Raw genomic sequence first — 17806 nt, 5'->3', positions numbered from 1 at the left:
ACCGGAGGAGTTTCTGTGTATGTCACGGGAATATGTTAAGATAAATAACTATCCAAAGGAGTACTTTGTCCAACCTCTCACAACACAACACAACACATGCATTGCGAGTGCAGTTCAGAAAATGGTCCGTAAGGAAACACTGGCTATACGGTGTTCCGTTCCGCAAGCCTATTATATTTTATAGTAAATAAGTATAAGATTCGTTGGACTCAACCCAAATATCAAAATGTTTTAATGAGGTCAGGTTAGGATTAGATTACGTTAAAATGTAATACACAGCGTTGTGCCAGCAGTGTCTAATTTAATAGAATATGTAACATGTAGTTTATTAACTTACACTTATATTTTATTTAATATTTATTAAATAACTATTTTAAAAGGATATTAGAATGTATGCACATTTAAAATATATTTTAAACCCAGGGGTTGCACATACCCTCATTTGAGAACCACTGTAATAAGATGTAATGGTGATAACAGATCCTCTGTGGTTTAACCACTGTACATGTTTATGGTTATCTACACACTTCACACTTAACATACTATATTACATACATTATTTTTATTTTTGCACTCTCCTATTGTTTGTTGTTGCTGTTATTTTTATTTACACCTCACACACTTAATATGCACATACATACTTGCACTCTTGCACTTCTACTGTTTAAGTTAATTTAATTTAATTCCTAAATTAATACTCTGTTCTTCTTTCTTTCATCCAGCTATTTCATTTTATTGTTATTTTTATTAGTATTATTATTGTATATATCTTATATATCTTTCATCCCTGTTGTTTTTATATCTTATCTTATTTTCTGTGTAAATGGCTGCTACTCGACCCGAAATTTCCCCTTGGGGATTAATAAAGTATATATTTATTCATTCATTCATTCATATTCATTCATTCAAATAAACGTCAGCTACTGGCTGTTAGCCCTATACATAAATATGAATTTGTACTTGTACTTGTTCATATATTTATAAATTACACAAATTAAATATAAATCAAGAACAGAAAACTACCAAACATCAGATTAGATAATAATAAAAAAAGAATTATTGCTGTGAAGATACAAAAAGTCTGACTCTGACTTTTGAAAACTGCGACCGTTTTTTTATTGCAGTTCAGTGATCTTGGAATGTAATTTTGGAGGAGATAGGAATGTTTAGATAGGAATGTTTAGACGGGTTATCTCTCGTGATAGAGACATCATCATCATCATCATCATCATCATCATCATCATCTACTGCAGGGCCAGCGGAGCACTTTCTCCAAGAGATTCATCACGCTCCGCTGCAACAAGGACCGCTACAGGAAAACATTCCTACCTACGGCATTACAGCTTTATAATAAGTCACCGCTTGCCAGATCCTCTGACTGATTAATCACTGTACATGTTTATGTTTATCCACACTTCACATATTACATACATAACTTGCATTTTTGCACTCTCCTATTGTTTGTTATTGATTGTTTATTTAACCTCACACACTTAATATACACATACATACCTGCACTTTTGCACTTCTACTGTTTAAGTTTATTTTATTTTATTATTAGTAGTATTATTATTGTATATATCTTTCATTCCTGCTGTTTTGCATCTTATTTTCTGTCTTTAAATTGCTGCTACTCAACACCAAATTTCCCCTTGGGGATTAATAAAGTATATATTCATTCATTTTCATTCATCATCATCTTGAAATACAATATTAGTTTCCTCTTTCGTTGTAAATTTGAATAATTTGACCAATCATCATGAAAGGTCAAAGGTCACATTTAGCCTGAGTACACTGTGTTGGCCTTTATAGGGGTTTAAGTGATCAGATACCCTTCCAGGTAGCAGGTGCTTGTGATTCTATACAGGCAGTAGGATATGTCTCCTTTGATTAAAAAGTTAACAAAGTCAAATGGACTTCTATTGGGGCTTTATGAGTCTTTACACAAAGATAGGAAAGCTAACAAATACATAGAGAGCCCTATTGGTGTCTCCAAACTAGCTAACAACATCAACCAGCCACAGAACATCAGCCACCCCTCCCCAGCCCAGCAGGGGCTCATGCCTCTGTAACACCCTTCCCAGTTTATCCTGTACGAGCTCAAAACCCTCACTGACCCACTGTTGGACCCCCTGCAGTTCGCCTACAGGGCCAACAGGTCTGTAGACGATGCAGTCAACATGGCCCTCCACTACATCCTTCAGCATCTGGACTCCCCAGGAACCTACGCCAGGATCCTGTTTGTGGACTTAAGCTCTGCTTTTAACACCATCATCCCGTCTCTGCTGCAGGAAAAGCTCGCTCAGCTGCACATGCCTGACTCCACCTGCAGCATTTGAAGCTGGGAAAACACGTCTCAGCCTCTCGGACCATCAGCACCGGTTCCCCCCAAGGCTGCGTTCTTTCCCCTCTGCTCTTCGTGGATGACACCACCCTCATTGGACTCATCTCTGGTGGGGACGAGTCCGCCTACAGGTGGGAAACTGACCATCTGGTGACCTGGTGCAGGCAAAACAACCTGGAGCTCAACACTTTGAAGACAGTGGAGATGGTTGTGGATTTCAAGAAGAACGCAGCCTACCCGCCCCTCTCACCCTGTGTGACTCCCCCGTCAACGCTGTGGAGTCCTTTTGCTTCCTGGGCTCCATCCTAACCCAGGACCTCAAGTGGGAGCTGAACATCAGCTCCATCACAAAGAAGGCTCAGCAGAGGATGTACCTCCTGAGGCAGTTGAAGAAATGCCACTACTCATTATATGAATAATTTCTGGCATATTCATTGACTGTGCTGTAACTGTGTTATGTTCATTCTGTACACATGACATATTGCTTCTGTCCATCCGGGGTGAGGGATCCTCCTCTGTTGCTCTCCCGAAGGTTTCTTCCCTTTTTTCCCTGTGAAAGGGTTTTTACTATCTTTATTTGGGGGATTTTTTCCTGATCCGATGTGAGGTCCCGGGACAGGGTTGTAAAAGCCCACCGAGGCAAATTTGTATTTGTGATTTTGCGCTATACGAAATACACTGAAAAACTGAATTGAATTGAAGTGGGCAAGACAGATTGTCGCCGACTCCTTTCACCCTGGACATAACCTGTTGGAGTCCCTTCCCTCTGGCAGGAAGCTGAGGACCATCAGGACCAAGACCTCACGCCACACAAACTGTTTTTCCCGTCGGCAGTCGGACTCATCAACAGAGCCCGGTCCCCCACTGACTGACTCTGTCACCCCCAGACAATTTCCTACCGGTAACTCCCCTGCACATCCCTCCATCCCTCCTATTTAAATACACTTGCCACTTTACCATTACACTTACATTCCATCTTAGAGTACGGTTATCTGTTTTGTGTGTGCACGTTATCGTAATTTTATATTCTATTGTATATTTAATTGTATATTTTATGCTCCCATTTCTTGCACTCTGTTTATTGTTTAATCTTATGCGCCTCCCGCCAGGACAAATTCCTTGTATGTGAAAACATACATGGCAATAAATGGTTATGATTCTAACCATAATATCATTTTCCCTTCTCTTTTTTTCCCCCCAACATAATATTTCCCCACAAAGCAGTTGGGTGCAATACCCCTCACTCTTTAACATCTTTTTGATGTATTACTTATTTAGCTTTCAAATCAATAAAGTAGTAAAGTAAAAGCTTAAGCTTCGGTAGTTTAATGCATGCACAGCAAACAGATTTTGATAAGAGTAACCAACAATATAAATGTATTTGATATTGTTTTGAACAATAAATTCATGAATAACACTGCAGTTGATCAGTTTCACAGGATGTAATCACAATGCAATGCTTTGCTAATCTAGACGTGTGCAGATGTCATCAGATAGAAGTACATGTGAGCTACTGCTCTTAGCTTAGGAAATTCATAACCTGCTGATGTAAATGTGTTAGTGACCGACATGTAACCTGGGGGACCCGATGGCCCTGTTGCTCAGTTATACAGGAACAGCAAACTACCTCAATTAATATATTGTTATTTATATCATCAGAATCAGCATTAAGTGTGTACACATACAATGAATATGACTTATCGAAATGTACATGCACAGATAAAGTTGGCTAAAAACAGGCAACAACGCCGAACAATCATTTGACTACTATAAATCATGACATCTAAGAAATGTGAGAGTAGCATGCTCTCCATGTTTCAGTCTTATACAATAACTCATATAGTCAACTCCGACCACAGTGTTCAAACACAAGCAAAGTGCTATATCATTCTATGGATTAAAGTGCCTACATTATGATGATGCAATTTTGTCAGAGGGGCGAAGACACTGACATCAGAGTCAGAACAGAACAGGTTAGATTTTGAATTAGTATGACAGCAACAGTGATGGTGCAGTGATGATATTGTAATGAAGGTAAACATGAGAAGCACAGGTACGAATAAACCAACTGTCTCTTTATTGTTTAATTGTCATTATGTGTTGCCCAACACATTCTCACTCTTCCATGTAATATTGGGTTCTAAAATTAGACAAATATAACAAGTAAATACATGATGTAAACAATTAGGTTGCAAATTAACCATGAAGATTAAATATCAGAGAAAATAAACAGCATTAAATACATATATATCAACAACCTAGATAAGTATCAAAGACACAGGCAAATATATGGTTTAAATACACGTATACTGCCATCTACTGGTAGAAAGGGTAAACACGATGAGTGCTAGCAGCAACAACTCTGCACACAAAAATGACTTTGATTAAACTATATTACTTGCCTACTTTGAGGATTTTCTATATTTATTTGTCTGTATGTTGTTGAAATACTTGTTCATTGATATAAAAACAAAAAATCGATAATACAAAGAAAACCTGACATCATGACGCGCGACGTACCTCTGGGGCACGCCCCCTAGTTCGAACGAAAGGGACGTGCGCGTGCGCTCACTTCCTCCACAGCTACTGCTTCTCCTCGCTCCGCCCGTGTTGATAGCGGCTTCTGCTTTCACACGTGCAATCTCTTCTATGTGAAGCTCTTTCCTCGGAACACGGTTATAAAACTCATCCTGATCTCTCGGAAGAGGTAAGTTAAGCATCAGAGATGTTTGATCTGTCTATAACTGCGCAGCCGCCTGTGTGTGGGGGGAGCGGGAGGAGGGGGGCAGAGGTTAGGGCTGGAAGTTTAGCTGTGTTAGCATGATGCTAGCTAGCTAGTGCGTCCACTTTTTGTTGTGGTGTTGCTAACGTTAGCTAGCTACCAGGCGGGTTGAAGTGGGGCAAATGAAAAGGGTCGCGTCTCTGTCCGTGGAGCTCAAATGTGACGTTTCCCCTCACGTCATCTTCCTTCCAGGTGTGAAGCCATAGTATCCGACGACCATGGGGGCTTATCTGTCGCAACCTAACACGACCAAGACTTCTTCCGATGGCGGCAACGGCAACATGAGCTACGGCTTCTCTGCCATGCAGGGCTGGCGCGTTTCCATGGAGGTAAGTCGGAAAGACGACCATGTTGCCACTTCTTGAATGCAACGAACAGAGAATTTGATTTTGAGCTGTAAATGGCGGGATGGGAAGGGGAGGGGGTTGAGGCCTCTTTCTGGAGAGGTTTCTTTGCACAAGGCTGTCTGGTTGTGATCTTTCCCCAGTAGACAGAGTTCGTCACACCTCTTAACTATATTTTCCCTGAGAATCAGCTGCAGTGGTGGATTAAATCCATAGTTCACCCACAGGGTGTTTTTTGTTTCCTGAGTTTCATTGTAATCACTCCCCCACAACACGAGAGCATGTAATTGATCCCTGCTATAAGAAAATACGTATATTACAACATACTACATTTGGAAATGCAGTGCCATTGCCTTATTCTATTATTTCCCCTGTGCTGAGAAAAGCTGTTAATTAGCAGTAATACATTGTAATATTGCTGCTTACCAGATACATGTATGTATCTGGTAATGATTCAATGCAAGGCTCATTAATAGTTAACAGACATTTTGATTGATGAAAGGGAGATGAGCAATATAAGTATTTAAATTATATACAAAATGAGTGAAGATAATTTATATAGGTCTCTCCTTAATGTACCGGTTGATTTCTGATTTGCCCTGACTTGTAACAATTTGTATACTGTCATGCTGTCTGTATTTTAATGTGCATTATTCTGTTTGTTGTTCCACAGGATGCTCACAATTGTATCCCAGAGTTTGATGGGGAGGAGACAGCCATGTTTTCTGTGTATGACGGACATGGAGGTAACGTGCATACACACACTGTTCCATTCATTATTTTGCGGGGAAAATTGTGGCATGTCGAGCATATTACTAAAAATGATTTTGCAGGATATCTTACCCTATTGTCAACCTAATTCTAATGTGGACAATGCACACTGTGCACAAATACTTTAAAAACTCATGTTTGGCATCATAAACAGCAGTCAGAGACCCAAATGTTCTCTTCCCTTTTTGATCACAACACTTTTTTTACCCTTTTTTTTTCTTTTGGTTTTACACACCTGTGGGAACTTTGTATACCACCTATCCTGATAATTTATTCAACCTGCTGTACCATTCAGGTGAGGAGGTGGCTCTGTACTGTTCAAAGTACCTTCCGGATATCATCAAGGAGCAGAAGACCTACAAAGATGGCAAACTTCAAAAGGTGAGACGCAATGGCATGACCTTTCTTAAACAAATTTGACAGAGCAGATGTCATCACAACCAGAGGCCTGCTGCTCGACTGTGGCATAGTTACAAATTAGATGGTGACATCAGCTGAAGTGACTTGTCAATTTTTTCAAAATCAGTGAACCGATGGCAGAATTCTCCGTGCAGTTCGTCCAGCGATTTGCTGTATTTCTTCACATGTCAAGGGGTTGGGGGAAGTAAGCTGGAAGGCAGAACCCTTAAAGCAGTGGTTCTCAAACTTTTTATGTAAATAACATCATTTTGTGACTCCATCCGTGCTTTTATAAGTAACAGAATAAAGAAAATTGCAATCACTTAAAGTAAATCAGATTGCTCCATCAGACTTTTTTTTTTTTTTTTCCAGGAGCGCTACTCCGGTGCTCCTCACAGGAGAGCTACTGTTGCCATTTTCACCGTGGGAACGTTTAGAACGCAGATCTAGCGGTCTGCTTTTCCTGTGTGTCTGTGCACGCATCGGGGCGGAACTCCGCCGTGCGTGATACAGTATTAACGCGACCATTTAGAGACATAAATGACAAGCTCTCATGTGGATAAGATCAATGAAATACGGCCGTTTAGTTTGTTTAATAACAGAACAAGCTGTAGACCTGTTCTATAGGAAAGAGAACCGTAAATGACGACTTGTGATGTGGCGCTATCCAGAAAATTACAAGGGGGGCGGGGGGTTTCTTCAGGGGGGGCCCTATTATAACGGTAGGGGAAACACTTGTTACACCGCTTGTCCTCTGTTTCACAGTACTGGCACATTTGAAACACTGAACGGACCCACAACATGATTCTCATCAACCAATATCGCACTTACGCTTAGGCTTTACTGACACACTTTCCTTTTTGCATGATGTTTCCAGGCTCTGGAGGATGCCTTCTTGGCCATCGACAGCAGAATGACCACAGAGGATGTCATTAAGGAGCTCGTCCAGATTGCTGGCCGTCCCACTGAGCCGCCGCCAGTTGCAAAGGTGGCAGAGGAGGATGATTGTAAGTACACCCCTAACAATGCAATGTATGTAGTAATGTTTGATGTCTGTGTTGTAAGGAACATATAACAAAACACATTCATGTTGAATAGTACAAAGGAATGAGAGTATTGGCTTTCAGCAAAAGGTAATAAACCAAAAGAAAAGTAATTATGACTTCAAGAATACAAACATCCTGTAGTGTGTGCACGTACGCTGCAGGTAGTTTTATGACGGGTATCTCAAATCCTAATTATGACATCTTAATGTTTCTGCTCTCCTTTCAGTGGATACAGAGGAGGCAGCTTTACTCCATGAGGAAGCCACAATGACCATAGAGGAGCTGCTGGTACGCTATGGCCAGAACCTAAATGCTGTCAAGCATGCAGCTGCCATCAGGTAGTCAAACACTTTTTATTTGGAATTTTCTTAAAAAGGAACACAATGTGGCAACGAAGAAGTGTAGTTTGAGCCTCAACGAGCCGGTGAAACCTTCCTGCAAATGTTTCTTTTCGAAAAGGATGCAGAGGTGACCTCAAACAAGTCAATCTATACAGTAATTGCATATTTTTGTAACAGTCATATCTTTCTGGCTGTTTAACTGACATACAACTGATTACCTTGCTGTATTATGTCTTGCCTCTTTTGATGGTAAACCATACATCACATAAAGGAAGTAGTGGCAGTATTACATGGCTACATTGTTGTTTTTGTCTTTGGACACATTTGTATGTAGTCTGTATTTTTGAATTTAAAGAATAATTAAAACTTAAAGCCAGGAACCTCTTTCTTGGGTTTAGTAACTCTGAGTCCAGATTTCTTGTGTTTTAAAAAAAAAACAGTTGTTAAAGTTTAAGACTTGTGGTTGGCTTCTCTTTTTCTTTCTCGTGTTTTGTTCTTAGTGCGGCTGCTAAGAAAGCGGCCTCTTCGCAGCCTGAGGCCTCGGGAAACAAAGAGGAAGGTGGGAAAGGACAGAAGGAGGGGATAAATGGAGAGGTAGAGGAGAGCAATGGGAAGGTGAAAAAAGCCGAAGCGGTGGCATCCGGGTCGAAGCTGCGAGCCTGTCGGAAAACAGGAGGTGAAGGCAGTGGTCCAGGTACAGAACCGAGATTAAGGACAAAGTACATTGTTGTCCTCAAAAAGCTAACAATAAAAAACATCTTGCGTTATTGTTTAAAACTAATTGCCGAATGTTTTAAATTGTATCCTTTAGTGAAAAAAGAAAAATATCTCCCTACTCAAATACTGAAAATGTATCTTAGGAATTTACTGTTGTGTTAATAAAAAAAAAAAAAAATTATGCGAGTAGACATGGCTTCATGAGTATGCACAACATTGTTATCTGAGCACTTACCCACTGTCCTCTCTACAGCAGCTGACTGTGGAGGTTCAGAAAGCTCCAATGGAGAAGAAAATGCTGGTAAGGCAGAGGGAGACGCAGGTCCCTCCTGCTCCTCTTTATCCACTAAGGATGCAGGAGATTCCAAGTCCAAATTTTTTGATGACAGCGAGGAGTCTGAGGGAGAAGAGGAGGGCAGTGATGAAGAGGTGAGAGCAGAAAACCAGAATAAACTGACATTTGGTTGTGAAAGCTCTCACTCTGATGGCTTGAAAGGATTGAAAGTGTAATTCTCACCATTTCTGTTTTTTAATCAGGAGGGCAGTGAAGAGGAAGAGGGTGACAGCAGTGAGATGGAAGGAGAGGAGGATTCAGAGGGAGAGGAAGACTCTGAAGATGAGGAGGAGGAGGAGATGTGCCTACCTGGAATGGATGGCAAGGAGGAGGTGTGTACAGAGGAGGTTGAAACTAATTGTGCCTAATGCTGGGGATATGTGCTGACTTTACTTCTTGGTAACAATTTTAGTTGTTGTTTTGAAAGATGAATTGCAGTGAAAATGTCCTGTGGATGGTGCTGAGAAAACTATTTATATAGTGATTATTAAAACCATTTTGGCTTCCACATTAATTTACCTTTTATTCAGTGTGATATTTAGGTTTTGGGTAGACGGTGATACTTATCAGACTGATGATCACCAATGTTTGTTTAGAGCAGGGGTGTCAAATTAATTTTAGTTAAGGGGCCACATACTGCCCATTTTGATCTCAAGTGGGCCGGACCAGTAAAATCATAGCATAATAACGCATACATAATGACTATATTTCTCTGTTTAAATCATTGGTGAAGCTTTTTGGATGATAAAGTCCTATTTTAAGGTCTTTCTACAATAAACTAGGAACATAAAGACCAAAATCTTACAATCAGAGGATCAGTGGTTCGAGCCCCGTCTCAGCTAGTTTTTATTTATTTATTCCCCCTCCCCTTGCAATTTTAACAATTATCCTGCGGGCCAGACTGGACCCCCTGGCGGGCCGGACCCGGCAGATAAATGTACAGATAAATTACATTTCATATCATAAAAACTGTCGATTTGTTGTCATAGTTTTGACTATCTGAGACATTGATCACTAAAATATAGGACATCTTTCAACTGGTAACTTGTCCCAGAGTTTTGACATAAATTGTTGACCAAGTCTTATAACACGGCAAAGTGTTGTCAGGTGCAAATGTTCATTGGTGGAATTGGTCATATTGAAACTATAATACGCAACACTTTCTACATCAGGGGGCGCCAACCTTTCCTATCCAAAGAGCCAGTTTGCCCTTTTTTCCACCCAAAAAAGCCACAAAAGCTATTTGATATCACAGCTTATAAAGTTATATATATATATATATATATATATATATATATATATATATATATATATATATATATATATATATATATATATATATATATATATATATATATATATATATATATATATATATAAACTATAGTTTGTTGTGTTTATGAAATTATAGAACAAGAATAAATACAATTCTCGACATTGTATTGCTATTTTACCTGTTATAACTATCAAACTCTTATGAATTGAAAAAATATATACACTTTCATGTGTCGGACTACATTGAGGTCAATTTAAAAAGAACTATGTGGATGATGAGTCTCATCTTTATATGTGGTAGAGTGTTCGTCCTGTATCCACAAGGTAGCAGGTTCGATCCCCATCCTCCTCGCGTGAGATTCTCATTTTAAAACGCATATCTTTTGCTACATTTACACTGAGCGTCCTCACTAGGGTTGGGTACCGACAACCGGTGCCAGTATGGCACCGGTTCCAACACGTCCGGTACCTACCGGACCGAAAAGCAACGCAGATTTCGGTGCTTCCTTCCGGTGCCTGAGCCGATTTAAATACTTTTTTTTTTTTTAACCTACTTTGTAAAGTTGCACGGTATATAGATACTAAAAAGGTAGCGCGGTGCCTGCACGTTAAAAACGATTATTAAAATAGCGCGGATCAGAGCACACTCGCTGCTCTGCTCTCTGTCTGCCTGCATGCAGAGCGGGGCTCGAGGGGGCGGGGCTTCCAGCGCTCACACACACAGGGCGCGCACACAGAGATCGCTGGAGACACGAGCACGAGCTTTTGAACGTCCGTCCTCGGCTTGATGGAACAAATCTCTCCAGTTGATATTAATGATGACGTGTAGTCCAGTAAAGCAGCAGTTTTAGGATCCAACAGTTTCTGAGTTCTGTTGCACACGGTCCCATCAGGCCACCTGATGCTTGTGTCTGTTCTTTTTTTAAATATGTATTGTTTATAGTTTGAAGTTAAAAAGTTTGAAGCTGTAGTTTGAAGCGTGTTTTGTATGTACTTATTTATTTATATCTATAGTATACTTTAAACAGTTAATAATATTGTTCAATTTGAAGAAAAGAAAATTGCCTTGGCAATAAAAAAGTATCGGTTTAGGCACCGGTATCGTTTTAAAAGTATCGGTTTAGCACCGGTATTGGAAAAAACCCAAACGATACCCATCCCCAGTCCTCACTACGGACTTTTAGAGCACTGCAAACAGAAGTTTGGAAACGCTCCTGAGGACGGAGAAGTTTTTACTAACGGACGCCTCATGAGCTGCCACACAACTAGCAGCAGTAGTTGAGTTTGGAGACTTGATCCACTTCGTGAAAGTATATCCACTTTACTCAGTTTGCTGCAGCAGTTGAGAAATTGCTCTTTTTCCCTCTTCTGCAGCTTGATACTTTTCAGCAAATGCTGTGTGTTTTTGCTCTGGAAGAGTCTTTCAACATTAAATGTTTTGTTGTTTGCTAGTTTCTCGCCACATATCAAGCATACAGGTCAGGCAGCATCGTTGGTAGTGAAAGCTAATTAATACGTCCACGCAGAATTAAACTCTATTTTTCTCCGTGACTTTTATTAATTTGTATTTATCCATTCATTGTTTAGCGAGGGCTACAGTGTGTTGGACAGGCTCATTGCAGCAGAAGCCAAGTTTAGTGATTTGGGATGACTTTTTGTAAATGGAAGTAGCTTTGATTGCTGCCTGCAGAGAAATGTCTGAAAGCTTTTAAGTTGTTCATTTCAGTCATGGGATGAAACCATTTAAAGATTGTTCAAGTTATTTTTTTTAGAAAGTTCTTTTAATGTTGGCGTAAAACATCATGGAGGTTTTAACATTGCGTCACATCTCCCATGTTCATGTATTCGCAGCCTGGCTCAGACAGCGGCACCACAGCTGTCGTGGCGCTGATCCGAGGGAAACAGCTGATCGTGGCCAATGCTGGAGACTCTCGCTGTGTGGTGTCTGAGGGCGGTAGGTCCAACTGATTTGGTACCTATTTACCTTAATGGAAGTGTTGCACATGCATGTTTAAAATGTATATTAAAGTAAACTTCATTCCCCCGCAAAAATGTTGTATTAAATGTAAGAGCTGTGTTGCTGTAGGCAAAGCTGTCGACATGTCGTACGACCACAAGCCAGAGGACGAGGTGGAACTCGCTCGCATCAAAAATGCTGGAGGCAAAGTCACCATGGATGGACGGGTCAACGGTGGACTTAACCTATCCAGAGCTATTGGTATGCCATTCTTTGTGACCTTTTGGATTAGTCTAGTAAGCACTTAAACCAACAGAATTAAACTTAACAAAAGATCTTGGTCAATAATATATACATTTTTTTTGGGGGGGTTCAAATTGGCATTTAAATGTTTGCGTGCGCTTGCCCTCTGAGATGAGAGCCTCGTCTAAGCAGAATGCATTTCTAACTTGGACTCTGACTCTCAGGTGATCACTTCTACAAAAGGAACAAGACTCTGCCTCCAGAGGAGCAGATGATTTCTTCAATGCCGGATGTCAAAGTTCTGACGCTTAACGAGGACCACGACTTTATGGTCATTGCCTGCGACGGCATCTGGTGAGTTTTAGTGCTCATGGGCAGTTTATCCCTGTAGTTGATTATTCATGACGTTTATAATAACCCCTCGTCTTAAATATGAAATATTTCTACATACCAGTTACCATGTTAACATGTGAGTTTTTTTTTGATCTGTCGTGTAGTTGTTAGTGAGCCCTGTTACCATATGTGTTGTGTGCAGGAATGTGTTGAGCAGTCAGGAGGTGGTGGACTTCATCAGCGAGAGGATCAAACCAGACAAGAGCGGCAATGTCAGACTCCTCTCATCTATTGTGGAAGAGGTAAGAGATGGCTCCCGATACACACTTGATGCTTCCATACATAAAACCACTCCTAAACCAGCCCATCCTCCCTCTGCCAGAGAGAGAACCCACATTAACAATACGATAGAGGATGAGGGGACATTTGTTCAAAAGATGTTTTTATGTATTTGAGCTTTTCTTTGTTGTGAGTCATTATGCTATCTAGCTTGTAGCCTTAGTTGACTCCCAAACATTGACTCTGTACCACATGGTACTATGTGCCTCTTTAATTTGAAACCCGATATGTCCTCCTGACAGCTTTTGGACCACTGTTTGGCCCCCGACACATCTGGGGACGGGACAGGATGTGACAATATGACCTGCATCATCATCACCCTCCGGCCACACCCATCCCCTGCTCAGCCAGATGACACGAAGAAGAGGAAGCACCAGGATGAAGCAGAGGGAGCCGAGCCGGAGAAGAACGGAAACAATGGCAAAAAGGCTAAAAGCGACTAACGGCAAAGAGAAACAGTTCCAGGGGGAGCAGCTGGTCCTAGGCTACCCAGAGACGCATTCTGTTTAAGCCTTACCTCACAAACATGAATTCACCCTAAAACGGCTATTAAGATTGCTATATGTTAGATCGGCTGAGCTAAGATCATCGGTATAGGTTTTTGTCCTCTGTTTTCAGCCACTTCTCACTTAACACCCCCTCCAGTTTCTTTGTTTTTGCTCGAACTGGACAGAAGCTGGACACAAGTTTACTTGTTAAATTTAACAAAAACAACTCCCAGGCATGTTGAATAGCACATCATTTTCCATGTATTTGTAACTAGAAGGAAGCTATAGAACGAACCAGACATTCACTGCACTCTGTTATTGTTGAGATATTTTTCCACACATGGCGATTTCACAATTTCCTTTTTAGTGGAAGTTTTAAGATGACTCGTAGTGACCTGCCTCTGATTGCCGTTCACATTCTGTGACGCGTGCATTTCCATTGCAGTATGTAACCGCACAATGCCCTCTGTGTGTTGTGTTCAGATTTAAAAGGCATTCATTGTATCTCAAAGTGCCATATAAATCATAAATTCCTTTTTTATAGGCACCATATCATATCCTCAAATTAGGAACTCGAAATGGCTGCAGATAAATTTGCATTGTATAAAGTTAACAGTAGAAAAGGGGATTGAATGAGGGGATATTATTGTCTTTTGTAGCCCAAATCAAAGACTGAACTAGGGAAGCAACACATTGAATGTGTTGCTTCCCTAGTTCAGTGAGCAAGAGGGACCGAAGGATTAAGAGTAATAGTCCTGTTGCGCTTGTTTGCCATTTTATATTTTCCCCCTATTAGCACCCATTTACTAGTGAGGATATTTTTTTTCAGTCTGGCTCGTCACACAACAGCCCAATCACCAACATATCACCACCGTCAGCCTTTTCCCCATTCCTGCTTTGTGTCTCAAATTAAATCTGTAAATTTCCAGACAAAGTACAGAGGTCAGGGTTTTGTGAGCTTTTGTACGTCTCATCTGTAGGATCTGAAAGCAGGGAAATGGGCAGAGACATAAAAGACTCGTTTCCTTTCACGTCTGTGTCCATCCAGAGTACGGTGGTGATTTGAAGCCCTGGACTGGCCCGCCACACTAAGCTCGTCTCCAGGACTCTACCTTTCTCTGCTCTCCCTGTTTCTATTGTAACACCTTTTTAAGATCCTCTTTAGAACATGTGTTTTAAAGAGTATTTCCACTCAAATGTTTCTTTTTTGATGCTTCAGTTATTGGCATTTCTTTGAAACAAAACATTTTTGTGAGCACACCCTGAAAACCGCCTGATGCTGAACTGTAGAGGATGCACAAGGTTACTCATTGAGTGGAAATACAATTTGAACTTCAGAGCACTAAGACAGTGTAGCTGTTAGTAATAATTGTCTTTATTTGCAGAAGCCTCATTAAAACCACATTGTGTGACTGTATGTTTGTTTCTAGTGTACTATCTTGTCACCGTGCCCTTTTTTTTCTGTACATAGTTTTTTCAATACTTGTAATTGATCAAAAAGAAAATGTTTTTTCTTTGTAATTGTGTGTCAATGTGACATTTTTGGTGCATACTCTTTTGACACCAGTATGTAAGTACATACAAATACATTTTTTAAATAATGAGAACTGTATTCCTGTGTTTATTTAAAATAACCAGTGCTTTTACTGTGAAATTCTGCTTATAGATTTGATGCATTTTACAATGCCAGCCAAATCAGAATGCACCACCCCGTTTGAAGACGGGTGTCAACTCGAGCTCATCAATAGTTTGGATGGTTATTGAACATAATCATACATTCCAAAATAGTTTAAATGCTGCTTAAGATAAATGAAAAGCATGGTTGTCTAAAACAAACCAATCTGTCACTTTAAGATGTATGCAAACCAGGAATTTTCCCTTTTTTTTTTGCTCCTTTTTATGGAGTTACATCCTGGTAACTACGGTTACAGGTAGGCATGGTACCAGATAGACAGATGATAGTTTCTGTAAACGGGACGAACAAATGCGACAGGACAACTTCACTCCCGTTCGTGTAGCCTCGCTCCGCAGAACGAGGACAACAATGGGATGGCAGCGTGACAGCGTCACATCCGCAAATCACTCTCCTATCGTAAAACCTGTCAAAAGCCAAATAAAGCATAACCCCGCCCCCTGCTGGATACAAGCCGGGAGTATACAACGCACGCATAGCACAGGCACTTACATCGGTTATCCAACCCTGTTGGCTACACATGAAACCAAAGCGCATGTGAATATATATTTATGTAGAAATGTGCATGTACCTGCATGTTATGCTATCCTTTGTTCTTGTTATGTCTGCTTGTGTTATATAAAAAAGCTTTATCAACCACACAAGTTGTGTTTTTAGATTAAACCTAAGACTAGGATGGCGAGATGAAGCTTCCTGAAGCTTTGAAGCTTTCCATCCAATTAGTTCGCTCATGGGCCGGATCTTCATGGGGCTTCATTTGCTCTACTGCGCCACCAAGTGGACAATACATGTAAAACAGGCAGTGTGATCATAACGACACCATGGCTTTGGTGTGTGAAGCTTTGAATTGAATAAATGAATGAAAGATGTTTGAGACGCCAATACATCAATTATTAACTTATTAACATTGTGTCTGTTTTTATGATATAATGGCGGGGTCAAAAATGAAATAGGAAACAAATTGAGAATAGTGTCATGATGTGATGCGCTTCACCAAAATCTACCTGGATTACTCGACACGTGCATCGAAGCCTCGGCACAAAAGGACGCATCACTACCCGAGACTAATCGTCAACAATCGAGCATTAAGTATTACAACGACACAGAAAATAAATATTTTCTACAACACGTGGCGTTGTCAAATATAAGCTCTCTAGTGTGGCGAAAACCAAGCGTTTCCCATCATGCACTGGGCCATACAGTCGATTGAGCGCTACTGCGGCACCTGGCTCTAAAATTGGCGGCCGCCTCGCTCTCGTGAGATTATCGTTGACCACGTGTGCATGACGTCAGAGCAAGTCGGGATCAAGTCGGACACAAATCTAATCGGCATGCATTGCGCACGATCGCCGTCGACGAATATGTTATATCACATTTTGCTTATATATTAATTTCCATGCAACTATGTTTTTGGTTTTATTGTTATGTCATTGCTCTTGTTTATATTATTGTTGCTTCTATTGTTTGTTTTTACCATGTAAAGGGCCTTGAGTACCTTGTATTATTAACTGGTATTATATCTATTTTATAATTGCAAATAAAGGGAGAGTCCAGCGGTTGCTTAGCTTAGCATAATGACTGGAAACAGCAAATAAAATCCACCTACCAACCCCTCTAAAGCTCACAGATTAATTAACGTGATATATTTATCGTACAGCCAGAACAGCTGTATCAAACCTCTCATCTAAGTCTTGGTAAGAAGGGGAATTAACAGAAATCCCCAAATGTAAAATTTGTCTCATTTTTATATACTGACATAAAAATGTCAGTATATTTAGCTCAATACCTCTCGGGATGATTGATAAATATAGTCTAGGATTTAGACCCTTTAAACATTTTAGATTTACAGTTTAAAGTATAAAAAAACAATGCATTTATTGGAATATCATCATTTCCTGAATAATACCAACTATGTTTTTTCGGGTAGCTTTCCAACACCAACATTACGAGGATGGCACATTTAACCTTCCTCTTGTGTTAGCTTTCTGTTAACCATTACTGAGCAGTATTAGAACACATCTCTTAAATACAATATTTTTAAAATATATTATTAACTATAGTAACATCTATGGTGTTACGGGTCAATTTCGACCTATGTATATTTACTTCAAGAAAAAGGCTAAAAAGGCATTTTTTCAGCAATAGAACTTTAATACAAACACAAAAATAAAAAGCAAAACAAGTCATAACACAAAATATAGATTTGCAAGGTCAAACAAACAACAACTAATTAAGCAAATCGTATTTTTATAACTGGGTGAAACCGACCCTAACAACACAAAGGTCATAATTTCAACCAGAGCATTTTATAATTTATTGAAACCTTTTTTATTTAATGTGTCAAGTCAGTTCCAGCTGGCTAAAGGATGCGACGAGGTTGTAGTGGGCCCTCTCGTCATC

The 17806-nt window shown here is 40.1% G+C and overlaps 1 protein-coding gene across 1 annotated transcript; it reads left to right on the top strand.

Annotated features, from left to right (window-relative positions):
• The first annotated feature begins 4919 nt into the window (after positions 1 to 4919).
• ppm1g (protein phosphatase, Mg2+/Mn2+ dependent, 1G) lies at positions 4920 to 14302 on the top strand. The gene is made up of 14 exons (XM_079216633.1): positions 4920 to 5051; positions 5319 to 5455; positions 6144 to 6216; positions 6537 to 6622; positions 7518 to 7647; positions 7913 to 8024; positions 8528 to 8721; positions 8998 to 9173; positions 9282 to 9410; positions 12205 to 12307; positions 12440 to 12571; positions 12778 to 12907; positions 13089 to 13188; positions 13468 to 14302. The coding sequence occupies exons 2-14, from the start codon at positions 5345 to 5347 to the stop codon at positions 13666 to 13668; spliced, it is 1677 nt and encodes a 558-aa protein (XP_079072759.1). The 5' UTR covers positions 4920 to 5051; positions 5319 to 5344; the 3' UTR covers positions 13669 to 14302.
• The last annotated feature ends 3504 nt before the right edge of the window (positions 14303 to 17806 follow it).

The sequence above is a fragment of the Taurulus bubalis genome (genome assembly GCF_910589615.1).
Source record: "Taurulus bubalis genome assembly, chromosome: 4".
NCBI classification, from domain to species: Eukaryota; Metazoa; Chordata; class Actinopteri; order Perciformes; family Cottidae; genus Taurulus; species Taurulus bubalis.
Note: the sequence above shows the minus strand (reverse complement) of the source record. Positions and strands in the feature narration are given on the sequence as shown.